Source organism: Bubalus kerabau, chromosome 12 (genome assembly GCF_029407905.1).
Source record: "Bubalus kerabau isolate K-KA32 ecotype Philippines breed swamp buffalo chromosome 12, PCC_UOA_SB_1v2, whole genome shotgun sequence".
In the NCBI taxonomy this organism is placed as follows: domain Eukaryota; kingdom Metazoa; phylum Chordata; class Mammalia; order Artiodactyla; family Bovidae; genus Bubalus; species Bubalus kerabau.
Genome location: NC_073635.1, coordinates 70,884,675 through 70,912,356, shown reverse-complemented (window position 1 = coordinate 70,912,356; position 27,682 = coordinate 70,884,675). Strand labels below are relative to the sequence as shown.

Here is a 27,682-nt window from a genome sequence, read left to right as displayed (position 1 = left end):
CATGTAGCTGTCCAGTTTTCCCAGCACCACTTATTGAAGAGGCTATCTTGGCCCCATTGCATATTTTTGCCTCCTTTGTCAAAAATAAGGTACTCATAGGTGCATGGGTTTATTTCTTGGCTTTCTATCTTGTTCCATTTGCCTATATTTCTGTTTTTGTGCCAGTTCCATACTGTCTTGATGACTGTAGCTTTGTAGTATAATCCGAAGTCAAGAAGGTGGGTTGCTCCAGTTCCATTCTTCTTTCTCAAGATTGCTTTGGCTATTTGGGTTCTTCTGTTTCCAAGTGAATTGTGAACTTTTCTGTTCTAGTTCTGTGAAAAATGCCATTGGTAATTTGATAGGAATCACATTGAATCTATAGATTGCATTTGGTAGTATTGTCATTTTCATAATATTGGTTCTTCCTACTTAGGTACATGGAATATCTCTCCATCTGTTTATGTCATCTTTGATTTCTTGCATCAGTGTCTTATAATTTTCTGTGTACAGGTCTTTTGTCTCCTTGGGTAGGTTTATTATTAGATATTTAATTCTTTTTGTTGCAATGGTGAGTGGGGATTGATTTCTTAATATCTTTTTCTGATTTTTCATTGTTGGTATATAGGAATGCAAATGATTTCTGTGTATTGATTTTTGTATCCTGTGCCTGTGACTTTGCTAAATTCACTGATTAGCTCCAGTAATTTTCTGATAGTATTTTTAGGGTTTTTTATGTATAGTATCATGCCATCTGCAAACAGTGAGAGCTTTGTTTCTGCTTTTCTGATCTAGATTCTTTTTACTTATTTTACTTCTCTGATTGATGTAGCTAAGACTTCCAAATCTATGTTGAATAGCAGTGGTGAGAGTGGACACCCTTGTCTTGTTCCTGATCTTAGGGGAAGTGCTTGCTGTTTTTCACCACTGAGAATAACATAGGCTGTGGGCTTATCATATATATACCCTTTTCTATGTTGAGGTAAGTTCCTTTATTTCCTATTTTCTGAATAATTTCAATTATAAATGGGTGCCAAGTTTTTTCAAAGGCTTTTTCTGCATCTGTTGAGATTATCATATGGTTTTTAATCTTTCAATTTGTTAATATGGTGTATCACATTGATTAATTTTCATATATTGAAGAATCCCTGTACCCCTGGAATTAACCCAATTTGATCGTGGTGTATGAGCTTTTTAATGTGTTGTTGAATTCTGTTTGCTAGAATTTTATTGAGAATTTTTCCATCTATATTCATCAGTGATATTGGCCTGTAGCTTTTTTTTTTCTGTGTTGTCTTTGGTTTGTTATCAGAGTGATGGGCCTCATAGAATGAGTTTGGAAGTGTTCATTCCTCTGCAATTTTTTGAAAGAGTTTTAGAAGGATAGGCATTAGCTCTTCTCTAAATGTTTGACAGAATTCACCTGTGAAGCTATCTGGTCCTAGGCTCATTTTTGGGGAGATTTTTTTTTTTTTTTTTTAATCACAGCTTCTATTTCAGTGCTTATAATTGGGTCATTCATAATCTCTATTTCTTCCTGGTTCAGTCTTGGAAGATCAAACTTTTCTAAGAATCTGTCCATCTCTTCCAGGTTATCCATTTTATTGCCATGTAGTTGTTCATAATAGTCTCTTATAATCCATTGTATTTCCATATTGTCTGTTGTAACCTCTCCTTTTTCATTTCTAATTCTTTTGATTTGATTCTTCTCTTTTGTTCTTGATGAGTCTGGATAAAGGTTAGTCAATTTTGTTTATCTTCTCAAAGAACCAGCTTTTAGTTTTATTAATCCTTGCTATTGTTTATTTATTTATTTTTCATTTATTTCTGCTCTGATCTTTTTTATTTCTGTCCTTCTGATAATTTTGGGATTTCTTTTTCTTCTTATTTTTCCCATTGTTTTAGGTGTAAAGTTAGGTTGTCTATTTGATGCTTTTTTTGTTTCTTGAGGTAGGATCGTATTGGTATAAACGTCCCTCTTAGAACTGCTTTTGCTGCATCCCATACGTTTTGACTTGTCATATTTACATTGTCATTTGTTTCTAGGAATTTTTTTATTTCCCTTTTGATTTCTTCAGTAAGCTGTTCATTATTTAGAAACATATTTTTTTAATCTCCATTTGTTTGTGTTTTTTTTACATATTTTTTCTTGTAATTGATATCTAGTCTCATAGCGTTGTGGTCAGAAAAGATGCCTGATACAGTTTCAATTTTTATTAATTTACTGAGGTTTGACTCGTGATCCAAGATATGCTCTCTCCTGGAGAATGTTCCATGTGCACTTGAGAAGAAGGTGTATTCTTCTGCATTTGGATGGAATGTCCTGAAGATATCAATGAGATCCATCTCATCTAATGTATGGTTTAAGACTTGCATTTCCTTATTAATTTTCTGTTTTGATGATCTGTCTGTTGGTGTAAGTGGGATGTTAAACTCTCCTCCTATTATTGTGCTACTGTCATTTCTCCTTTTATGTCTGTTAGTATTTGTCTTATGTATTGAGGTGCTCCTGTGTTGGATGCATAGATATTCAAAATTGTTATGTCTTTCTCTTGGATTGATCCCTTGATCATTTGTAGTGTCCTTCCTTACCTCTTGTAATATTCTTTATTGTAACATCTATTTTGTCTAATATGAGAATTGCTACTTCAGTTTTCTTTTGCTTTCCATTTGCATGGAATATAATTTTCCATCCTCTCACTTTCAGTCTATATATGTCTTTAGGTCTGAAGTGGGTTTCTTGTAGACAGCATATATATGGGTCTTGTTTTTATATCCATTCAGCCAGTCTATACATTTTGTTTGGAGCATTAAATCCATTTACATTTGAAGTAATTATTGATATATAGGTTCATATTGCCATTTTCTTAATTGCTTTGGGTTTGCTTTTGTAGATCTTTTTCTTCTCTTGTATTTCCTGACTATATAATTCCCTTTAACCTTTGTTGTAAAGCTGGTTTGGTGGTACTGAATTCTCTTAACTTTTGTTTATCTGAAAAGCTTTCAATTTCTCCATCAATTTTGAATGAGATCCTTGCCAGGTAGAGTAATCTTGGTTGTAGATTTTTCCCTTTCAGTACTTTAAATATATCCTGCCATTCCCTTCTGGCAGGCAGAGGGAAATCTCTTAACAGCAGAGATCAGCTGTTAAGTAAATGGGGTTTCCTTTGTATGTTACTTGTTGCTTTTCCCTTGCTGCTTTTAATATTCGTTGTGTGTTTAATCTTTGTTAGTTTGATTAGTATGTCTTAGCGTGTTTCTCCATGGGTTTATCCTATATGGGACTCTTTGTGCCTCTTGGACTTGATTGACTATTTCCTTTTCCATGTTGGGGAAATTTTCAACTATAATTTCTTCAAATTTTTTCTCAACTTTTATTTTTCCCTTCTTTTTCTAGGACCCCTATTATTTGAATGTTGGTGCATTTAATAATGTCCCAGAGGTCTCTGAGACTAACCTCAGTTCTTTTCATTCTTTTTACTTTATTCTACCCTTCAGCATTTATTTCCACCATTTTATCTTCCAGCTCCTTGATCTGTTCTTCTGTTTCAAATATTCTGCTACTGATTCCTTCTGGAGTATTTTTAATTTTATTAATGTGCTGTTTGTCTTTATATGTTTATTCTTTAATACTTCTAAGTCTTTGTTAATTGATTGTTGCATTTTCTACATTTTATTTTCAAGGTTTTTGATCATCTTTACTATCATTATTCTGAATTCTTTTTCAGGCAGTTACTTATTTCCTCTTCATTTATTTGTGCTTGTGTATTACTAGTCTGTTCCTTCATTTGTGCAGTATTTCTCTGCCTTTTCTTTTTCTTTTTTTTTTTTTTTAAATCTTACTGTGTTTGAGGTCTCCTTTTCCCAGGCTTCAAGTCTGAATTATTTATTCCCTTTGGTTTCTCCCCTCCTAAGTCTGGTCCAGTGGTTTTTTGTAAGCCTCATGTAGGGTGAGATTTGTGTTGAGTGGTTGTTTTTTTCCACTGATTGGCAGAGTGTGGTATTAATCCTGTCTGCTGATGATTGGGTTTGTATTTTTGTTTTGTTTGTTGTTTGGATGAGGCATCCTGCACAGCGTGCTACTGGCATTTGGCTGATGCCAGGTCTTGTATATAAGTGGCTGCCTTTGTGGGAGTTCTCACTATTGACTACTCCCTAGGGTTAGTTCTCTGGTAGTCTAGATTCTTGGATTCAGCACTCCCACTCCAAAGGCTTAGGGTTTGATCTCTGGCCAGGATGGAGATTCCACAGGTGGTTTGTTATGGCATTAAATGGGATTAGAACAAATACCCAAAAACAGGAAACCAAAGAAGAACCCTAGACAAATGGCAGTTACAAAATCAGGCAAATAATAATTAAAATAATGGAATATACACATATACATATACACCCATAAGCAAAATCAAAATAGACCAACAAGCATAAAGATCGACTCAATGAACAAAGGAAACAAAAAGTGATATCTGCCAGTTAAGAACAAAACTAATGAAAGCACAAATTGGAAAACAAAACTAAAGCAAGGTGCCAACTAGGGAATAGAGCAATGAAAGCAAAACTAAGAAACATGGTGAGAAAAAGAAAGAAGAATCGAAATGCAGTTAAATAAAGGTATATAAATAAGATTTATATTTATTAAAGATCAACTGCATGGGGGGAAATAAGAGTGGGAAAAACGAACAAAGGAATAAAAGTAGAAAAATAATAATAGATTTTCAAAGTTTAAAAATTAAAATTAAAAAGAGGGGATAAAAAGTAGAAGAAGAAGAAGAAAAAAGAAAACTCCACAGAACTTAAAAAGGCCAACATACAGGCAGAGGTTTATAACAGCAATAAAAAGTGTGATTGAAGAAAAATTTGAAAAAGAAACCCTCAAAAGCTTAATTAGATTTCATAGTGCTAATAAAATCAACAACTACAAGCGGTGGGGGGGAAATGAAAGAAAAAAAAATCCAAAATAAACTACAGAACAAGCCAAAAGATAAGAATAATAAATGTTTTTCTTGAGTCTCTGCTGTCAGCATCCTTTCCCTCGCTGGGAGTCATAGTCCACCTTACCTCCCTAGGATGCCCTCCAACACTGTGCTGGTCTCTGGACCTGCTGTCGGGGCAGCTCAGAATCTAATCTGGTCCTATTCCTGTGTGTTCTTTCCTACAATGTACACAGCTATCAGAACTAGTGTGTTTTCTTTTGTGGAGATCTCAGTGTCCTTTTATATAGATACAGAGTCTGCCTAGTTCATCATATGGATTTAATCTGCAGTTTGTATAGCTGGTGGGAAGGTTTTTTGTCTTCTTCCTTAGCCACTGTCCTTGGATTTCAATTGTGGTTTTATTTCCACCTCTGCATGTGGGTCATCCCCAGGGGTTTGCTCCTGAGGCTGCCCTGGAGGACTTGGGTCTGCTCCAGTGAGGGCGACTTGTGGAGATGTTGCCACTGCTTGGGTCGAGGGGGTTCTGGCAGCACCAGGTACTCAGGGGAGTTGGTGGCTAGGGCAGCAAGAAATATACTGCTCTAGAAGGGTATGGTAACCAGTATTGGCCAATACACTCCAGTATTCTAGCTTGGAGAATCCCTCTGACAGAGAAGCCTCACAGGCCACAGTCCACAGGGTTACAGAGTCCAACACGACCTAAGTGACCCTACGTTCATAGACTCAAGACTTATTTTGCCTGTGGCAGCTCTGCCCTAGTGAGAGTTGAGCATTAAGGTGGTGCAGCTGCTTGGGTCGTGGGTACCTGATGGCGCTAATTGTGCAGGGCCATGGACTGTCTCTGCCACAGGAGTTATGGCCCTATCAGCGTCTTTTTTTCAAGCCTCTGGTAGCTGGTGATCAGAAGACCTCTTTGGCCAGTCTTTCTCTATAGCTCTGCCCATTCAGGCACTTACAGGGCTCCCTTGCCTGGGGTTCTTCTCTGTTGTTCATTACATCAGGCACATAGAGGGGCCCTCCAGACTGGGGTCCTACTCTGTAGATCCATGCATCAGGCAGTTAAAGTGGCACTTTGGGTGGGGTAGTCTGGCGAATCAGTCACTTAAAGGAACACCCTGGGTGGGGTCCTACTTGGTAGTTCAGTGAGTCAGCCATTTGATAGGCCAGCCTCTCTATTGTTCTGTTGCTGATGCTGCCCTTGTGGCAGGAGAAGCTACAGTGATGGCTCCACCCCCTACACATGACTCAGCAGTATCGCCTTGCTTCCATGCCTTCCTGGCTTTCCTCCACAGACATGTCCCACCACAATCTCCTCTCTCATGTCCCCTTAGTCTGTCTCTCCACAGTCAACAGCAGCTCTCACCCTGGGATTGCTCCATAATCCCTACGCTCCAGCTGCCAGTCGCTGCATCTTCTAGGGGAACTGCATCCCTGTCTGAGGTACATATAGCTGCGACATGGACTGTCTAATTCTCATTCTATTTCAGTTCAGCTCAGTCACTCAGTCGTGTCCGACTCTTTGTGACCCCATGAATCGCAGCACGCCAGGCCTCCCTGTCCATCACCAACTCCTGGAGTTCACCCAGACTCACGTCCATCGAGTCAGTGATGCCATCCAGCCATCTCATCCTCTGTCGTCCCCTTCTCCTCCTGCCCCAAATCCCTCCCAGCATCAGAGTCTTTTCCAATGAGTTAACTCTTCACAGGAGGTGGCCAAAGTACTGGAGTTTTAGCTTTAGCATCATTCCTTCCAAAGAAATCCCAGGGCTGATCTCTTTCAGAATGGACAGGTTGGATCTCCTTGCAGTCCAAGGGACTCTCAAGAGTCTTCTCCAACACCACAGTTCAAAAGCATCAATTCTTCGGCGCTCACCCTTCTTCACAGTCCAACTCTCACATCAATACATGACCACAGGAAAAACCATAGCCTTGACTAGACGAACCTTTGTTGGCAAAGTAATGTCTCTGCTTTTGAATATGCTATCTAGGTTGGTCAGTCAGCTGTTTCACTCTCAGCCTTAAATATTTCTCTTCTGACCCAGACAATTGCCGTAATGTAGGGATTAGACCCTTGCTTCAGTTCCCTCATCCACCAAGGATAGGTCCAATCCTACTAACACTCCTGTTTTTCCCCCTAATCCCTTCATCCTATTCAGTTTTACATGGTTCTATATATTCTTTTCCAGTGGTCAGGTACTCCTGTCGGCTCTCAGCTGGTGTTCTCCAAGCAGTGGTGTCTGAAGGTGTATTCCTGACATTTCCATAGAGAGACATGTACTCCATGTCTATCTACTCCTCACCATCTTTTTCCCTATCTACAAACTTTTGCCTCATCCACCTTATTCACTTGACCTCTAACCAACCAACTACCACTTCAAGAATCTCAACAACTCTTTGCAGGGGAAATGATTCCACAACCAGCAGGATGCAGAAAGTACTTTCCAAGAATTCATCAAATTCCAAAGCATAGATTTTCTTTCTTTCTTTTTTTTTGCTACAGGAATAAAATTAAAAAAAAAAATTCTTGTTGGCAAAAATGCATTGATTGAAAATGTTCCTACTTTAATTAATTAAAGATGTGCTTGAGCCTAGTTATAATGATTTAAATATCAGTATTTAAACTTAAATTTAAAATGATTTAAAACTCACTATTAAAATACACCAACCTAATAGAACAGGAATTAGGGAACCATCAGTGGAAAAACACAAGGTTCTGGGCCTCCTCTAATGCACAGTAGCAATAGGCATTTTGGCAACTCATTCAAACTCCATTGAGAGGTAAATTGCTACTGCTAAGTCACTTCAGTCGTGTCCAACTCTCTGCGACCCCATAGATGGCAGCCCACCAGGCTCCCCCGTCCCTGGGATTCTCCAGGCAAGAACACTGGAGTGGGTTGCCATTTCCTTCTCCAATGCATGAAAGTGAAAAGTGAAAGGGAAATCACTCAGCCATGTCCGACCCTCAGCGACCCCATGGACTGCAGCCTTCCAGGCTCCATCATCCATGGGATTTTCCAGGCAAAAGTACTGGAGTGGGGTGCCATTGCCTTCTCCATTGAGAGGTAAATACCTTATCTTTAAAAGTGGGATAACATTCACAGGATAAAACATCATGCTTAGTCAGTTCCCTCCTAAACTTTAAAGAAACACATGCATGCAAGGTATTATTCATATTATCCTTTGAGATTTTAGGGCTTTAAGGGGCATGAAAGATCATCAGGGATAGTAATTTCCAAACTTTGTCCTGTGAAATATATGAGATGCAACAGAGGTGCCCCAGAGAATGATGCAAAAGAGGGAGTAATGGTGAAGTTTGCCCAGTTCCAGACACACCATCTGGATGTCTCCCTTACTGCCCATCCTCCTTAAACAGAGTCCCTTACATATATCTGAATGTTCACATAGTGATGGCCTTTTAAGGAAGGTTTCTGCAGCTAAGATAAATGTTCAAATCCCTTTGTAAACCAAGCTTCCTGTGATATAAGAGACAAGGTCCAATCTTGCTCAGGGTGATGCAATAACATTTCATTATGGGGTGGGTGCTAAGGTCAAGGGCTTCCCTACAGTCATCCTGGAATTTCCACTCTGCACAGAAAGGAGGCAAGAAAACCCTACTATGTAGCACAACTTCCTGCAATATCCCTTACTGCCCTTATTTCTTTCTAAGGATAGTTCCATTGACCATTTCTCCTTTTCCTGGTGCTCTTTCTAAACTTCTCTCACTTTTATTATTATGATTTCCTATTTGCTTATGCATCCCAAATCATATCTCCACTCCTAATCTCTTGCTTGGGCATGTGGCTGCCCTACAGAACATCTTAAGATCAAAACACATCCAAAATGAGCAGAGAGATCAGCCAAAATGGTGGAGTAGAAAGTCCTTCATTCCACCTCACTTTAAGAGCACACCAAAATCACAACTATCTGAAGAACAACCATCAGTGAAAAAGACCAGAACTTAACCAGAAAATATCTTCTATAAACTAAAGACAAAGAAGGAACCACATCAAGATGGGAGGAGGGACAGACTCACAATATAATCAAATCCCATATGCCCCTAGGTGGGCAATCTAAAAACTGGAAAATAATTATACTGCAGAGATTCTCCAGTGGGAGTGAAACCTGAGCCCAACATCAGGCTCCACAGCCCAGGGTTTTGGCACTGGAAAGACAAGCCCCCAGAATATTTGGTTTTGAATGCCAATGGGATTTAACTACAAGAGTTCCAAAAGGACTGGAAGAAATAAACACTTCACTTTTATAGGACACACACAAATATCTCACATGCACCAAGACTCAGGGGAAAAGCAATAATTTAGTAGAAGCCTGGGGCAGATGTACTTGCTGGTTTTTGAGAGTCTCCTAGAGAGACGGAGAGTGGCTGCAGCTCACCCTGGGGGTACAGATGCTGGTGGCAGAAGTAGGGAACATTCAGCCACATGAACACTCCTGCGGGCTGAAATCCTGGAACATTAGAGCCAAGACTTGGTCCCACTGAACAGCCTATAGACACCAGTGTAGGAACACCATAGGCCAAACAACTAACTGGACAGGACATGGCCCCACCCATCAGAAGATAGGCTGCCTAAAGACTAGAGAGCTTACAGCCACCTCTGGACATTTGTCTAAACATGGCCCAGCCATGAGAGTGCCAAGACCCAATTCCAACCACCAGTAGGCAGGCATGGCCCTCCTTACCTGGAAACCTGCACAAGCCTCCAGAGCAGCCTCACCCAAGAGGGAACAGACACTAGAAGCAAGAAAACTACAATCCCAACAACGTAGAACAGATCCTACCTTGGGACCAGCTAGGCCCTGGCTCTGGCCACTGACAGGCCAATGCAACATTAGTATTTGCATCATAGGAGTGTCAGAGGAGAAGAGAAAGAGACACAGCCCAAGAAAATATTTGAAGAGATAATAGGTGAAAATCTCCTTAACCTGAGAAAGGAAATAGTTACCCAAATCCAGGAAGCCCATAGAGTCCCATACAGGATTAACCCAAAGAGGAACATGTTAAGACACATTGTAATCAAAATGACAAAAAGATACAGAGAGATTATTAAAAGCAACAAATAACATATAAGGGAATTCCCATAGGCTATCAGCTGATTTTTCATCAGATCCTGTAGCAAGAAGGGAGTGGCACAGTATCTTTAGAGTGATGAAAGGGAAAACCTACAATCAAGAATACTTCACCCAACAAGGCTCTCATTCAAATTTGATGGTGAAATCAAAAGCTTTATAGATAAGCAAAAGATAAAAGAATTCAGTACCAACAAACCAGCTTTACAATAAATGTCAAATAAACTTCTCGAGGCAAAAAAAAGAAAAGATCACAACTAGAAACAAGAAAATTACAGAATGAAAAATCTTACCAGTAAAGGAAAACAATGGCAACCCACTCTAGTACTCTTGCCTGGAAAATCTCATGGGAGGAGGAGGAGCCTGGTAGGGTGCAGTCCATGGGGTCGCTAAGACTCAGACATGACTGAGCGAATTCACTTTCACTTTTCACTTTCATGCATTGGAGAAGGAAATGGCAACCCACTCCAGTGTTCTTGCCTGGAGAATCCCAGGGACGGGGGAACCTGGTGGTCCGCCATCTCTGGGGTCGCACAGAGTCAGAAACGACTGAAGTGACTTAGCAAAGGAAAACATATAGTACTATATATAGTAACTACAAACCAAAAATCTGTAATAGATATGTCCACAAAAAAGGAAAAGGAATCCAAACATAATGGTAAAGATCGTTATAAACTCACAAGAGAACAAAAGAAGAAAGGTGGGGGGGGGGGCTGGGGGCGGCGGGGGAAGACCTACAAAAGCATACTCCAAATAATAAACAAAACAGCAATAAGAATACCAGTTCAGTTCAGTTCAGTCGCTCAGTCGTGTCCGACTCTTTGCAACCCCATGAATTGCAGCATGCCAGGCCTCCCTGTCTATTACCAACTCCCAGAATTCACCCAGGCTCACGTCCATCGAGGCAGTGATGCCATCCAGCCATCTCATCCTCTGTCGTCCCCTTCTCCTCCTGCCCCCAATCCCTCCCAGCATCAGAGTCTTTTCCAATGAGTCAACTCTTCGCATGAGGTGGCCAAAGTACTGGAGTTTCAGCTTTAGCATCATTCCTTCCAAAGAAATCCCAGGGCTGATCTCCTTCAGAATGGACTGGTTGGATCTCCTTGCAGTCCAAGGGACCCTCAAGAGTCTTCTCCAACACCACAGTTCAAAAGCATCAATTCTTCAGTGCTCAGCTTTCTTCACAGTCCAACTCTCACATCCATACATGACCACAGGAAAAACCATAGCCTTGACTAGACGAACCTTTGTTGGCAAAGTAATGTCTCTGCTTTTGAATATGCTATCTAGGTTGGTCATAACTTTCCTTCCAAGGAGTAAGCGTCTTTTAATTTCATGGCTGCAGTCACCATCTGCAGTGATTCTGGAGCCCCCCAAAAATAAAGTCTGACACGGTTTCCACTGTTTCCCCATCTATTTCCCAAGAAGTGATGGGAACAGATGCCATCTCAGTAAAAAGAAAAAACAGCCCAATCGAAAAATGGGAGATAAACTAAATAGACATTTCTCCAAAAAACACATATATTGGTCAACAGGCACATGAAAAGATTCTCAACATCACTAATTATTACAGAAATGAAGATCAAAACTACAATAATGTATTATGTCACACCTGTCAAAATGGCCATCATCAAAATGTCTATAAATAATAGATGCTGGAGAGGGTGTGATGGAAAGGGAACCCTCTTACACTATTGGTGAGAATGTAAATTGATATAACCACTTTGGAAAACAATATGGAGATTTCTCTAAAAACTAGACCCCCATGGACGGAGTAGCCTGCATAGATTATGCAGGCTACTCCATCCATGGGATTTTCTAGTCAAGAGTACTGGAGTGGGTTGCCATTTCCTTCTCCAGGGAATCTTCCCGACCCAGGGATCAAACCCAGGTCTCGCACATTGTAGACAGACACTTTACCATCTGAGCCACCAGGGAAGCCCAAAACTACCATATGATCTAGCAATCCCATTCCTGGGCATATATCCAGAAAATCCAATAACTCTAAAAGATGTGTGACACTCTTTATAAAAGCCAAGGGATAGAAACAACCTAATTGTTCATTGACAAATGAATGGATAAAGAAGATGCAGTGCATACACACAATGGAATATTACCCAACCATAAAGAACGATGAAATAGTGACATTTGCAGCAACACAGATGAAGTAAGTGAACTTAGTGAAGTCATACAGAGCAAAATGAATACTGGATGGTACCACTTACATGTGGAATCTAAAATATGACACAAATAAACTTATTTAAAAAGCAGGAATAGACTAACAAACATAGGAAACAAATTTTATGGTTCCCAAAGGGATAAGGCAAGGAAGGAATAAATTGGGAATCTGACATTAACAGATAAAGAGTACCGTACATAAAATAGGTAAACAGAAAGGACCTACTATATATAGCACAGGGATCTATATTCAATAACTTCAAATAACCTATAATGGAAAAGAATCTTAAAAAGATACATACAAAAAAAATACAAAAAAAAAAGATACATACATGTACATATTTTATATATGTATACATAACTGAATCACTCCACTATATATTTGATATATTGTAAATCAACTATGAAAGTGTTGTGCATTAGTCACTCAGTCCTGTCCTACTCTTCATGACTCCATGGACTGTAATCTGCAGGCAGAGTTTTTAACATCTGAGCTACCAGGGAAGGCCAACTGAAAAAAAAGAGAGAGAGAGAAAAGAAATGGCAGAAACCTTTAAAGTTGATCCACAATCCAGGTCCAACTTCTCAAACTTGCTTTCTAAAATTAGTAGGGGAAATGATAGATTTTTGTAAAGTTAAAATTTCAAATTACTAAATACCCTTTTACCAAGAAATGCTGTGGAAGCTGAAGTTGAACAGTTCTATGATGACCTACAAGACCTTCTAGAACTAACACCCAAAAAAGATGTCCTTTTCATTATAGGGGAATGGAATGCAAAAGTAGTAAGTCAAGAAACACCTGGAGTAACAGGCAAATTAGGCCCTGGAGTACAGAATGAAGAAGGGCAACGGCTAATAGAGTTCTGCCAAGAGAAGGCACTGGTCATAGCAAACACCCTCTTCCAACAACACAAGAGAATTCTCTACCACATGGTCGACACCGAGATCAGACTCATTATATTCTTTGCAGCCAAAGACAGAGAATTTCTATATAGTCAGTAAAAACAAGACGTGGAGGTGACTGTGGCTCAGATTATGATCTCCTTATTGCCAAATACAGACTGAAATTGAAGACACTAGGGAAAACCACTAGACCATTTAAGTATGACCTAAATCAAATCCCTTATGATTATACAGTGGAAGTGAGAAATAGATTTAAGGGTCTAGATCTGATAGACAGAGTACCTGATGAACTATGGATGGAGGTTTGGGACACTGTACAGGAGACAGGGATCAAGACCATCCCCAAGAAAAACAAATGCAAAAAAAGCAAAATGGCTGTCTGAGGAGGCCTTACAAATAGCTGTGAAAAGAAGAGAAGTGAAAAGCAAAGGAGAAAAGGAAAGATATACCCATTTGAATGCAGAGTTCCAAAGAATAGCAAGGAGAGATAAAAAAGCCTTTCTCAGTGATCAATGCAAAGAAATTGAGGAAAACAATAGAATGGGAGAGACTAGAGATCTCTTCAAGATAATTAGAGATATTAAGGGAACATTTCATGCAAAGATGGGCTCGATAAAGGACAGAAATGGTATGGACCTAACAGAAGCAAAGATATTAAGAAGAGGTGGCAAGAATACACAGAACAACTGTACAAAAACGATCTTCATGACCCAGATAATGATGATGGTGTGATCACTGACCTAGAGCCATACATCCTGGAATGTGAAGTCAAGTGGGCCTTAGAAAGCATCACTACGAACAAAACTAGTGGAGGTGATAGAATTCCAGTTGAGCTATTTCAAATCCTGAAAGATGATGCTGTGAAAGTGCTGCACTCAATATGCCAGCAAATTTGGAAAACTCAGCAGTGGCCACAGGCCTGGAAAAGGTCAGTTTTCATTCCAATCCCAAAGAAAGGCAATGCCAAAGAATGCTCAAACTACCGCACAATTGCACTCCTCTCACACGCTAGTAAAGTAATGCTCAAAATTCTCCAAGCCAGGCTTCAGCAATATGTGAACCGTGAACTTCCTGATGTTCAAGCTGGTTTTAGAAAAGCCAGAGGAACCAGAGATCAAAATGCCAACATCTGCTGGATCATGGAAAAAGCAAGAGAGTTCCAGAAAAACATCTATTTCTGCTTTATTGACTATGCCAAAGTCATTGACTGTGTGGATCACAATAAACTGTGAAAAATTCTGAAAGAGATGGGAATACCAGACCACCTGATCTGCCTCTTGAGAAATTTGTATGGAGGTCAGGAAGCAACAGTTAGAACTGGACATGGAACAACAGACTGGTTCCAAATAGGAAAAGGAGTATGTCAAGGCTGTATATTGTCACCCTCCTTATTTAACTTATATGCAGAGTACATCATGAGAAACACTGGACTGGAAGAAACACAAGCTGGAATCAAGATTGCTGGGAGAAATATCAATAACCTCAGATACGCAGATGACACCACCATTGTGGCAGAAAGTGAAGAGGAACTAAAAAGCTTCTTGATGAAAGTGAAAGAGGAGAGTGAAAAAGTTGGCTCAAAGCTCAACATTCAGAAAACGAAGATCATGGCATCTGGTCCCATCACTTCATGGGAAATAGATAGGGAGAGAGTGGAAACAGTGTCAGACTTTATGTTTTTGGGCTCGAAAATCACTGCAGATGGTGACTACAGCCATGAAATTAAAAGATGCTTACTCCTTGGAAGAAAAGTTATGACCAACCTAGATAGCATATTCAAAGGCAGAGACATTACTTTGCCAACAAAGGTTCGTCTAGTCAAGGCTATGGTTTTTCCTGTGGTCATGTATTGATGTGAGAGTTGGACTGTGTAGAAGGGTGAGCGCCGAAGAATTGATGCTTTTGAACTGTGGTGTTGGAGAAGACTTGACAGTCCCTTGGACTGCAAGGAGATCCAACCAGTCCATTCTGAAGGAGATCAGCCCTGGGATTTCTTTGGAAGGAATGATGCTAAAGCTGAAACTCCAATACTTTGGCCACCTCATGCCAAGAGTTGACTCATTGGAAAAGACTCTGATTCTGGGAGGGATTGGGGGCAAGAGGAGAAGGGGACGACAGAGGATGAGATGGCTGGATGGCATCACTGACTCGATGGATGTGAGTCTGAGTGAATTCCTGGAGTTGGTGATGGACAGGGAGGCCTGGCATGTTGCGATTCATGGGGTTGCAAAGTTTCAGACATCACTGAGCGACTGAAATGATCTGATCTGAAGTTCAAATGCGATGGATGAAACTGGAATCTATTATAAAGAGTGAAGTAAGTCAGAAAGAGGAACACCAATAGAGAATATTAATGCATATATGTGGAATTTAGAAAGATAGTAATGACAATCCTATATGCAAGGCAGCAAAAGAGACACAGAGCCTCTAAAGAACAGGCTCTTGGACTATGTGGGAGAAGGCAAGGGTGCGATGATATGAGAAAATAGAATTGAAATATTTATATTACCATATGTAAAATAGATGACAAGTGCAAGTTCTATGAATGAAGCAGGGCACTCAAGCTGGTACTCTGAGGCAATCCTGAGAGATGGGGTGGAGAGAGAGGTGGGAGGGGGGTTCAGGATGAAGGGACAATTGTGCACAAATTGCTGATTCATGTTGATGTATGGAAAGACCAACACAATATTGTAAATTAATTATCCTCCAATTAAAATAAATACATTTTTAAAACAAATATATGGTGTTTCATAAGCGACACAAATGGATTCCTAAATCATTCTGCTAAGTGAACATTCGTTTATATTCCCCCACACACATAAATGAAAAGCTTATATGTGCCTATATTCAAATTTTCTCCAGTAAGAGAAAAATATCAGTGAAGATTTTTGTAGAAAATGAATAGACACACACAGTGATTTCTTCCAAGAATCTCTTCCATTTTCAAATACTAGAACATGGCAAAGCACTAAATGTGTTAAGATATATTTACTGAGAAAATTGGTGTCTGACTTACCCGCTGGATTTCTATCAAAGAACAATACCGGAACTCTCAAAATGGTCTTCAACATTTTGTTGTGCAAAGTTTGTGAAGAATTAACAAGGATGTACAATGCCAACAGAGATCTTGTGACACCAAAAAGGAGACTAGATGCAGTTAAACCTGAAATAAAGAAATGTCACTCATAACATAAAATCTCTGCCTTTTCTTCAACGATACTGAAGTACAGCAAGCAGTTTATAAAGATATTATGCATTTTCCACTATAAAAAGAATTTACATATAAATTTTATATATAGAATGTGAAAGAAATAAGTTTAGATACATATATAAAATTGATTCTGTAAGAGTTTAATGCATTCACAAGAGACATTTATTAAAAAGAATATGAAAATCAGTATTTTCCTTTCACTAAACAGAAACCATGTGTGAAGAAAAAGTGAAGTGTAAACTACAATTTCATTCTCAGTTCAGTTCAGTTCAGTCTCTCAGTCATGTCCGACTGTTTGCAACCCTATGAATTGCTGCACACCAGGCCTCCCTGTCCATCACCAACTCCCGGAGTTCACTCAAACTCTTATCCATCAAGTCGGGGATGCCATCCAGCCATCTCATCCTCTGTCGTCCCCTTTTCCTCCAGCCCCCAATCCCTCCCAGCATCAGAGTCTTTTTCAATGAGTGATCTCTTTGCATGAGGTGGCCAAAGTACTGGAGCTTCAGCTTTAGCATCATTCCTTCCAAAGAACACCCAGGACTGATCTCCTGTAGAATGGACTGGTTGGAACTTCCTGCAGTCCAAGGGACTCTAAAGAGTCTTCTCCAACACCACAGTTCAAAAGCATCAATTCTTCGGCGCTCAGCTTTCTTCACAGTCCAACTCTCACATCCATACATGACCACTGGAAAAACCATAGCCTTGACTAGACAGACCTTTGTTAGCAAATTAATGTCTCTGCTTTTCAATATGCTATCTAGGTTGGTCATAACTTTTCTTCCTAGGAGTAAGCGTCTTTAAATTTCATGGCTGCAATCACCATGTACAGTGATTTTGGAGCCCCCAGAAACTAAAGTCTGACACTGTTTCCACTCTCTCCCCATCTATTTCCCATGAAGTGATGGGACCGGATGCCATGATCTTCGTTTTCTGAATGTTGAGCTTTAAGCCAACTTTTTCACTGTCCTCTTTCACTTTCATCAAGAGGCTTTTTAGTTCCCCTTCACTTTCTGTCATAAGGGTGGTGTCATCTGCATATCTGAGGTTATTGATATTCCTCCCACCAATTTTGATTCCAGCTTGCGCTTCTTCCAGCCCAGAGTTTCTCATGACGTACTCTGCATATAAGTTAAGGAGAGTGACAATATACAGCCTTGACGTACTCCTTTTCCTATTTGGAACCAGTCTGTTGTTCCATGTCCAGTTCTAACTGTTGCTTCCTGACCTGCATATAGGTTTCTCAAGAGGCAGGGCAGGTGGTCTGTATTCCCATCTCTTTCAGAATTTTACAGTTTTTTGTTATCCACACAGTCAAAGGCTTTGGCATAGTCAATAAAGAAGAAATAGATGTTTCTCTGGAACTCTCTTGCTTTTTCCATGAGCCAACAGATGTTAGCAATTTGATCTCTGGTTCCTCTGCCTTTTATAAATTTCATTCTAGGCTTTCCAAACTCAATTTGCAAGTTCTAATAAAAACTATTCAAAAGCAGAGACATTACTTTGCCAACAAAGGTCCATCTAATCAAGGCTATGGTTTTTCCAGTAGTCATGTACGGATGTGAGAGTTGGACTGTGAAGAAACCTGAGTGCTGAAGAATTGATGCTTTTGAACTGTGGTGTTGGAGAAGATCCTTGAGAGTCCCTTGGACTGCAAAGAGATCCAACCGGTTCATTCTAGAGGAGATCAGTCTAGGGTGTTCTTTGGAAGGACTGATTGTAAAGCTGAAACTCCAATACATTGACCACCTCATGCAAAGAGATCACTCATTGGAAAAGACTCTGATGCTGGGAGGAATTGGTGGCAGGAGGAGAAGGGGACAACAGAGAATGAGGTGGCTGGATGGCATCACTGACTTGATGGACATGAGTTTGGGTGAACTCCAGGAGTTGGTGATGGACAGGGAGGCCTGGCATGCTGCAATTCATGGGGTTGCAAAGAATCAGACACGACTGAGCGACTGAACTGAACTGAATAAAAACTCAGAAGAAAAATTAATTATAAAAAGTAGTTAATCATTCTTTCTCCATGTTTCAATCTCACTATTTACAAAATTTTCCATAATGTGAAATTGTGGTATGCTTTGGTACCAGCATGTGAATTAACAGGAAACAGGAGAAATTATTTCACTTCATTGAACAAAATACCCAGTAGCTTTGAAAAATAGGAAAATACCATACTAAGTTGCAAGTAGAAAATGTCTTAAATAGTTGAACTGCATGAAAATACAAATTATATCTTAACAGAAGATAATTAACCTAAAAGAGCATCTATTCTCATTTTTTATAGAAACAAAAAGCATTTGCAAATGCACATAATTATTGAAATTTGTTTTATTAATGACATAAATGAGTATTCACTACGCATATAAAAATTAAAATAGCCCTCCAAACATCTCTTGAACCCATGATACTAAGGAAACTGGAAATAACTTCTGTTATAAATATTCCATCAGGTATTTTTTCTCCTTCAGCTTTTCACATCACTGTTATTCCAACTCTGGAAGCTGTTCGAATTCCTGAATTTCATCAACAGGCATTTGCCTTAGCCCACTATCCTAAATGAATATACAACAGAATCTTTTCCTTCTTCCTTTAAGCCCCCACAGTCCACCAATTCAGAAGGTAAACAACTAATGGATTTAGGTTTTTTAGCAAGTGATCAACAAAAGAAATAACAAATTTCTATGAGTAGGTTCTTACAAAGATCTAATTCACTCTATCTTTGCAGAAAGTTAGTATGCATGTTTCTTGTGCAAATATTTTAAAATTTTAGATGAGCATTTCCTTTTGAAAGTATGCAATGCTACACATATTCTAGGCACTGTTGTGAAAACAGAGCCATATTAATTAATATTAGTCTGGCAAGCCAGATGTTAAATTAATCACACAATTGAAGGTGCAATAACATTGTGATCTAAGGTAAGAAAGAGAAGGAATCCTAATTAATTCCCAGACATTGGATTTCTCCCTACTTAGCTTCTCTCTTAAGTAATTGGTGAAGCCCATGGAATGAGCAGTGTGGCAAAGGGGAGTTTGCATACCTGCAAGGAAATAGTGCTTTTGCTTGGGGGTCCTTGCTGCCAGAGAAATTCATCTAAGTTCAATAAAAGACAGGGTTTATTCAGACAGAACTGGAAAAATTCAAACCACAGAGTGGGGATCCATTTCTAATCCCCTTGTCCATCCATATAATAAGATTTAGATAAAGCAACCCATTGGAATAGACATGTTTCCAGTTTCCAGTGGCTGATTTTTGAATGTTCAATTCTAGTTTAACTTCCAACATCCAGTACAGAGCAAATTAAGAGTCTTCATTCACCTTCTACTAGTAGATTTTTTAAATAATTATTCCAATTAATTAATAGAGTAAATGCAAGTCAGACTCTTATTTGTTGAGGTATTTCTGAATTTCTCCTGGAAGCCCTAGTTGCTCTCAAGGAACTAGAGGTTTCTTGTAAGCACCTCAGACTCTAGTATAAGAGACAAGATGATTTGGCTTTACCTGAAAAAATTCCTAAGTACCAGTCCAGATCAACCCTCTCTGTTATATTTTCTTTTTCATATGCCATGGTATTCAGAGTATCCTGTTCATTTGCCCTGTGGAACAGGGAAGAAAAAAATATTATGCTATATGTAGAATGTACATATATACCAGAAAAAAAAATTAACCTTGATTTAGGAGATGAATTTAATGCTAGAAAATGGTTCCCAGCTCTAAAGGCCCTATGTCTCTGCCTTATAGAGATACCATTTGAATCACAACTTTCAATTCTCAAAAATGTCTGTGAGGAAGCTTCTGAGAGTAAGACATGGAGAGAGACCATGGGAGGGTCACATTCCAGCAGGAACTGTCATTTTTCTTCAGGGAAACTACATGAGGGTCAGAACAGGAGACTGAACAACCCCACCCCTCCCCCTAACCCTGTGGGAAAGTGAGGCTTCGTGTAGACTTCACAGCACTTTGGATCAGAGCAGGAATCACTCACCAGTTTAAAAGCCACCAATCCTCCAGGATATAGGCAACCTAGAGCAGGAAACAACAGTCACTCACACACTGACATTACTGAGCCCTCACACACCGCTCACTAGGATGGGGGACGGAAAGTTTCCAGAACAGGGAGACGGTCCTTCTGACTCAGGTCTGTGCCAAGCCCCACATCCCAGATGATGAGAGGTCAGGGGAGGGCATGTTATATATCTATAAAATGCATTCTTTTTTTTTTTTTTCTAGACTCTGTCACAAACACACACCAATAAGCCTCACTTATTTTGTTACCCAAAGATAGCATATTTGAATGAAAATCCAAGTACATGTCAAAAAAAAAAAAAAAGTAGGAGTGTAAATGCTTGGGGTTTTGAAGGAAGACTCTTGACAGGTACTGTGATGGTCAGTTTTCTGTGTCACCTTGGCCATTCCAGTCTCTGGTCATTTAATCAAACACTCCTCTAGATATTAATGTGAAGGTATTTTTTGTGGATTGTGGTTCATATCTATAACTAGTCAACTTAAGTAAAAATAACCATCAACAATGTGGTGGGCCCCATCCAGTCAGTTGAAGGATGTAAGAGCACAACCTGAAGCTTCCTGGAGGAGGAAGAAATTCTGCCTTAAGACTGCAGCTCCTGCCTGAGGTTCCAGCCTGCAGGCCTGCTCTTCTGCTTTCGGATTCACCCAGGTAGATCCCACAGCTTCATGAGCCAGTTTTTTAAAATAAATCTCTTCATAAACATAATAATAATTAAATAAATACACACAGTATAAATAGTATGTGAATATCAAGCTAAGGGCACACACCAAAACAAATTTCCTTACTTACCTGAGCTGCTATGCTTACTAGAACAAGGAAAATGATGACAGACCAGTGAGCACCAGCTCTGAAGTAATTCTTGTAGGTCTTAAAACCAACTTTTCCTTCTAAACGTCTCTCCTCAGATAGTGTATCCTGTATATTCTCAGTCTTGGAGGGAAAAATGGCAGTGAAAGACAAAATTTTAAATAATTATCTACAAAACTACAAAAGTTCAACAATGCCCTAAATTGCAATTCTGTGGCAAAAACAGACACACCTCACATGCTGGTAGGAGTGCAAGATAGTCCATCTCCTATGGACAGGGTATGGAAATACCTAACCAAACCATATATGCATTGACTCTTGGACCTAGCCATATTACTTCTAGTAATCTATTAGAAATAAGGAAATATCATTTGCACAAGGTTATTCATTGTTCTGTGGCTTTGCTTAAAGTAGCAGTGTTCTGTGATGTCTAGATGTTTGGGACAGGGGTGTAGGGGGGAAAGGGAGTCCAAGAGGGAGGGGATATATGTATACATAGAGCGGATTCACTTCATTGCAGAGCAGAAAGCAACACAACATTGTAAAGCAGTTGTACTCCAATTAAAGTATAAATTATATGACTAAAGAATAAAAATAGGATATTATGACTTTCAGCACACATAAAACATATCCAATTCAAATATGAATGCAGAAGTTTGTTCCAAAATAACACATAAAATGATAATGTAGTTAATGTATCCCTCTAGACGACTTGTGTCATTCAATGATGAAAACATAAAACATAGCTGGTCCTCAAAATACTAGTCAAATACAATAAGCTGAGTTCACACAACAAGTTGGAGTAAGGTGAGTTTGGATAGCAGGAGGATGGCATATGATCTGAATCTATGTGGTTCCTGAATTTCAGTGATTCCTGAGTGTGGAATGTGAGGGACTAATCAGTGTCTGCTGTGTGTCAAGTCCTTAGCACACGTTATCTCTGGTCTATCACAAACCTTCTGACTCCAAGGCAGAATACGACAATCAGTCATCTGCAGTGCCAGAACATTCCAATATGTGGGGAAAATAGCTGATTTAATGTGGTCACAGCAGGATTTGATAGGAGAGGATCTTCATAGTAAGCCTCTGGATGTAAAAGGGAAGCTGGGAGCCATTATAAACATACACCCAGAAATTCATAGCAGTGTACCCACTACTGATCTTGATAAGATTCATCATCCTTTACCCAAAGGATAACCCTGGTCAGAGAGCAATTTAATTCTACTAGTTCCATGGAATAAGGCCCTGGAAATGTATTTACTTTGAGACAAAGATATCATGAGAGGAGAAGACTGAATGACCATCAAAAGCGGACAGACCAGAATGTTGCAGAATGAGAAACTCACATCTTGGTCTTCTGCAGCTGCATCTTTCAACAAGGGTGTGGAAGACTGTTGAGACTGAACTGAAGACTCGGAGGAGGTCTGAGTCCTCATAGTGGGAGATTCAGGAACTGGAGATGGTTCAGCCTCCTCATTCTCCTTCTTTAAAAGGGAAGCAAAATCTACCCCGGATTTCAGTAACTCAGCATAAGTCCCTTTTTGCACCATTTCACCCTAAAATAAAAATTTTAAACTTGAGAGGAATGTACTTGCATTAGATAATGCTAATCTAATTTAAATACTAATCAAGAAAAGTTAACTGGTGTTAAACTATAACTTTTTTAAGAAAATATTTTTTAGGTCTGGAATTATGGTTCACAAATCTATTTCAGTACAAGCCTTCTGTCCTCTGCCAAACCAAATACTGTGTAAGGTGCTGGCAGATATGAAAGAAATGTGTACTTATGTATTAAAAATGGAGGCCATTGAGATAACTGCTGTGGACACTTAGGGAAGCAAAAACTGTAGATATCAGTGGAAGTATCAGTAGTTTTTTAAGACAATTCAGATAAACTTCATGTGAGAAACAGAATTTTTAAAAACAGTCAATTGGAGAAGATATTCCAGGAAACAAACTTAAGACTGACACGGAGGTGGACACAAGCACATCTGCATAGGTAAAAGTCACTCATCAAATCTTTGCTGACCATGTCACTGCCAGTAGCATGTGTTCAGCTGGAACAAGACCTGTAAGAAGTAGCTCTGGACAGAGAATCAGTAAGCTGTGTCTTCATTGTCTTTATAACTTCCCCACAAACTCAGAAAGTTCCCAACTTCAAATTCAATATTCTTTCTGTTCAAGTCATTAAACAAGAAGGCCATGACATGGGAGTGGTTCTAAAGCCTTGGCAGCAAACCAAAACCTAACCCAGAATCAGTGAGCTCAAATTTGAGAGGCTTACTTAAAAACAACCAATCACATACAGATAACCAGGCCTCCTCAGATCAGAAAACTGCTTAAGCCACTGTCAATCTAATTAAGTTCTTTGAAAATTCATGACATTTTACTTAGTTTCTCTCCCTTGAGTTCAATTCAGTTCAGTCGCTCAGTCGTGTCTGACTCTCTGAGACCCCATGGACTGCAGCATGCCAAGCCTCCCTGTCCATCACCAACTCCTGGAGTTTACCCAAACTCATGTCCATTGAGTCAGTGATGCCATCCAACCATCACATCCTCTGTCATCACCTTCTCTTCCCGCCTTCAGTCTTTATCAGAATCAGGGCCTTTTCCAATGAGTCAGTTCTTCATTACAGGAGGCCAAAGTATTGGAGCTTTAGCTTCAGCAACATTCCTTCCAATGAACATTCAGGACTGATTTCCTTGAGAATTGACTGGTTGGATCTCCTTTTAATTCAAAGGACTCTCAAGAGTCCTTTATAACACCATAGTTCAAAAGCATCAATTCTTTGGTGCTCGGCTTTCTTTATGGTCCAACTCTTACATCCATACATGACTACTGGAAAAACCGTAGCTTTGACTAGATGGACATTTGTTGGCAAAGTAATAGTTTTTCTTCCAAAGAGCAAGTGTCTTTTAATTTCATGGGTGCAGTCACCATCTGTAGTGATTTTGGAGCCCAGAAAAATAAAGTCTGACACTGTTTCCTTTGTTTCCCCATCTATTTGCCATAAAGTGATGGGACTGGATGCCATGATCTTCGTTTTTTGAATGTTGAATTTTAAGCCAGCTTTTTCACTCTCCTCTTTCACTTTCATCAAGAGACTGACTCTTTAGTTCTTCTTTGCTTTCTGCCATATGGGTGTTGTTATCTGCATATCTAAAGTTATTGATAAATCTCCTGGCAATCTTGACTCCAGCTTGTGCTTCATCCAGCTCAGTATTTCACATACTGTACTCTGCATAGAAGTTAAACATATAAGGTGACAATATAAAGTCTTGACGTACTACATTCCTCATTTGGAATCAGTCTGCTGTTCTGTGTCCGGTTCTAACTGTTTCTTCTTGACCTGCATACAGATTTCTCAGGAGGCAGGTCAGGTGGTCTGGTATTTCCATCTCTTGAAGAATTTTCCACAATTTGTTGTGATCTACACAAAGGCTTTAGCATAGTCAATAAAGCAGAAGTAAATGTTTTTCTGGAACTCATTTTTTCTATGATCCAACAGATGTTGGCAATTTGATCTCTGGTTCCTCTGCCTTTTCTAAATACATTATGAACATCTGAAAGTTTTCAGTTCATGTACTGTTGAAGCCTAGCTTGGAGAATTTAGAACATTTCTGTTGTTTGAAGTCACCCAGTTTGCAGTACTTTGTTACAGCTGTTTTAGAAACTGATACTCTAGCCTGAGCCCACACTTCCGTCTTCTCAGCTTTACTAAGCCTTGTAACTGCTTCTGCCGTCACCTCTCCAGTGACCATCAGAGGAATCTTTTAAATCCCACATCAGACCATATCCTCCTCTGCTCTGGGCCATACAAGGCTTCCATTTCACTTCTGGGCTCAATTCCCACTGCTTAGAGACCAGCTCCCTCCACATCCCCCTGCTGACTATCTTCAGACATGCTGGTCTTCCTGACGTTCCTCCAACCTGCCAGGTCAGCTCCTTCCTTAAGACCCCCCTGCCTCAGATTCCCTCTCCCAGGTGACAGCATGGTCCCCTCCTTCATGTCACTCAGACCCCGTGAGGCACCAGCTCCTCAGGGAGGCAGCCAGGATGTCACCTTCTTTGTCATATCTGTCCCCATAAGAACAGGAGCCCCGTGAGGGCAGGGCCTTGTCCTCCTGCTGCATAGGCTCCCACACGTATTGGGCACACAGAGACCTGGGCAGGGAGACCAGCGACTGGCAACACCAGCAGAGAGGGTGTCTCTGACCCAGGTGCTTGGCTACCCAACCTTGTTTCCTGTACTAATGGAAGATGCTCTTCAGGCAAACTGCATGACAATCATGTGGATACAAACAGGTCTTAGTATCTCTAATTTCCAAATAATACAATTTGACTTAAATCCTGGAAAAGGAAAACAAAAAGTTCTAAATAACTTTGCATCATTATCCTTAACAATTTCACTAGAACAGTGATGATTCAATAGCCTTGTAATTGTACTTCTATACACTTTAAGCTTTATGTGGCTTAGAGTTTAATAGTGACATTTCTACAGGCCTTTGGATTCATCCTCAAATACCACCAGCTCTGAGAAGAAGGGAGTGTACTACTGAGGAAGAAGAGGGCATTTACAATTAATCCAGGAGAGTGACCTGTTGGGAGGCCTGGCCTTCAGCACACCTGAGTGTCAGCAAGTACCACAGACTTCTAGAAATTACTTACCTTTTCCAGTAACAGAATCTGACTTGCATCTTTCAGGTACTGCCACTGATGAGTCACTAAGATTGTGATCTTCTCATGCAAGACTTGGCAAATACACCTACAAATGTAAAAGGTACAGTATGTAAAAACATGAATGGGGGTGCTTCCAACTGAAAACATATATTTTAAAAACATAATGAGACAAAGAAAACACAGGAGTTGAAGATCCATGGTTTAAATACCAAATAAATAATACAAACTAAGTACCAATATAAATCAATAAATCTGACTAAGTGCTCAAATTCATCAGCAGCAAACCTGAATCCAGCTCTGTTCAAAAATCCCTGTATATGAGACAGCAAAAGAGACACTGATGTATAGAACAGTCTTATGGACTCTGCAGGAGAGGGAGAGGGTGGGAAGATTTGGGAGAATGACATCAAAACATGTATAATATCATGTATGAAATGAGTCGCCAGTCCAGGTTCGATGCACGATACTGGATGCTTGGGGCTGGTGCACTGGGATGACCCAGAGGGATGGTATGGGGAGGGAGGAGGGAGGAGGGTTCAGGATGGGGAACACATGTATACCTGTGGCGGATTCATTTCAATATTTGGCAAAACCAATACAATATTGTAAAGTTTAAAAATAAATAAAATTTAAAAAAAAATTCTACAAACCAGTCCAGTGAGGGAGGCACCAACAGCTAGTTTTTTTTTTTTTCCTCAAAAAACTCTCAATTATTTACATGTTTCATGATGATAAACAACTGACCAGTATTGAGATTATAAAACCTGACTGAACTAAAACACTGTTTCATCACTATACAGGAATGGGAGAAGAGGAAGCTATATCATTTAAAACTCTGTACACTTTTCTCAGGCAGTTTTCTAAGTGATTGTTTATGATTTATAATGTACATAGTAACAACAACAAATTAATAGACTCTTGGTAGCCTTTGCCAGAGTGCATTTTCTAGACACTTCTTCCCAAATAGCACTAGATAGAAAATGAATGTGGCCTCCATACATCTCTGCAACATTCCATCCCAACCAGGAAGTAAATGTTTCATTTGAACCAAAAACTTTCTGAATATAAAAATGAAAGATGAGAGTCCTAATGGCCCAAATCAGAGGAAATAATCCAACAACTCAAGACACACAATTCTCTTAGCCAAGACCCCCCTAAACTATCCAGACTTAAGTGTTTTTTTCACAACAACCCCCTCAAACTGCCCCTACATCTTAAATGCAGACCCCAAGGAACTAAGCCCCAGTCTTTTCCTACAGGGTCCACAACCCCTTCAGAGAAGTGAGTAGCCAGGTCCGAGGCCCCAGTGAGCATGGGCAGAGCTCCAGGCAGGTACTCTGAGTGCCCTGCACCCTCACAAAGCAAATCTCAGGAACATGGGCCAGAGCTCAGCCTGCTGAGCGAGTCAGATGGAGAACCTGGAGGCAGTAGACTGCAGCTCAGTTCCATCAGACGAGCCACTAAACCTGTTTCTTCATCTCAGAATCACACCAATGACAATCACATGTTCTGAGAAGTCTAACCACCAGTCTGCTCAGTAAATGCCAGCTCCCTTCCCCACTCGTCCCTAATCACAAGTGGTCATATGCTTTGGACTCAGAATAGAAAAACTCGGAGGGGACCCTCTGGACACAGGGTCTGTGATCAGAAAGAAGACCCTGGGATGTAGACACACTCACCATCATTTCATTAATTCCAAACAGATTTATTTTTACCTTTTGACATGTCTTAGTTCAGCATTTGTACCTAAGTTTCTTGACTGAGTAACCCCTCCTCCACTTTTAGTATTAAAGTTTTTCATGGAATTGTTGTCAATCAGTCCATAAGTCATGTCTAACTCTCTTTGACCCCATGGACTGCAGCACATCAGGCTTCC

At 39.9% G+C, this 27,682-nt stretch overlaps 1 protein-coding gene across 1 annotated transcript in view; it reads right to left on the bottom strand.

The window, feature by feature from the left end:
• The window catches only part of LOC129624636 (ATP-binding cassette sub-family C member 4-like), a 364,051-nt gene that overhangs the window by 90,173 nt on the left and 246,196 nt on the right, over window positions 1–27,682 (bottom strand). The window contains exons 22-27 of the mRNA XM_055542792.1: window positions 25,795–25,891; window positions 22,472–22,681; window positions 21,108–21,248; window positions 20,277–20,314; window positions 19,793–19,887; window positions 16,093–16,239 (exon numbers count right to left, since the gene is read on the bottom strand). Coding sequence (XP_055398767.1) covers window positions 16,093–16,239; window positions 19,793–19,887; window positions 20,277–20,314; window positions 21,108–21,248; window positions 22,472–22,681; window positions 25,795–25,891 — 728 coding nt within the window. The remainder of the gene's footprint in view (window positions 1–16,092; window positions 16,240–19,792; window positions 19,888–20,276; window positions 20,315–21,107; window positions 21,249–22,471; window positions 22,682–25,794; window positions 25,892–27,682) is intronic.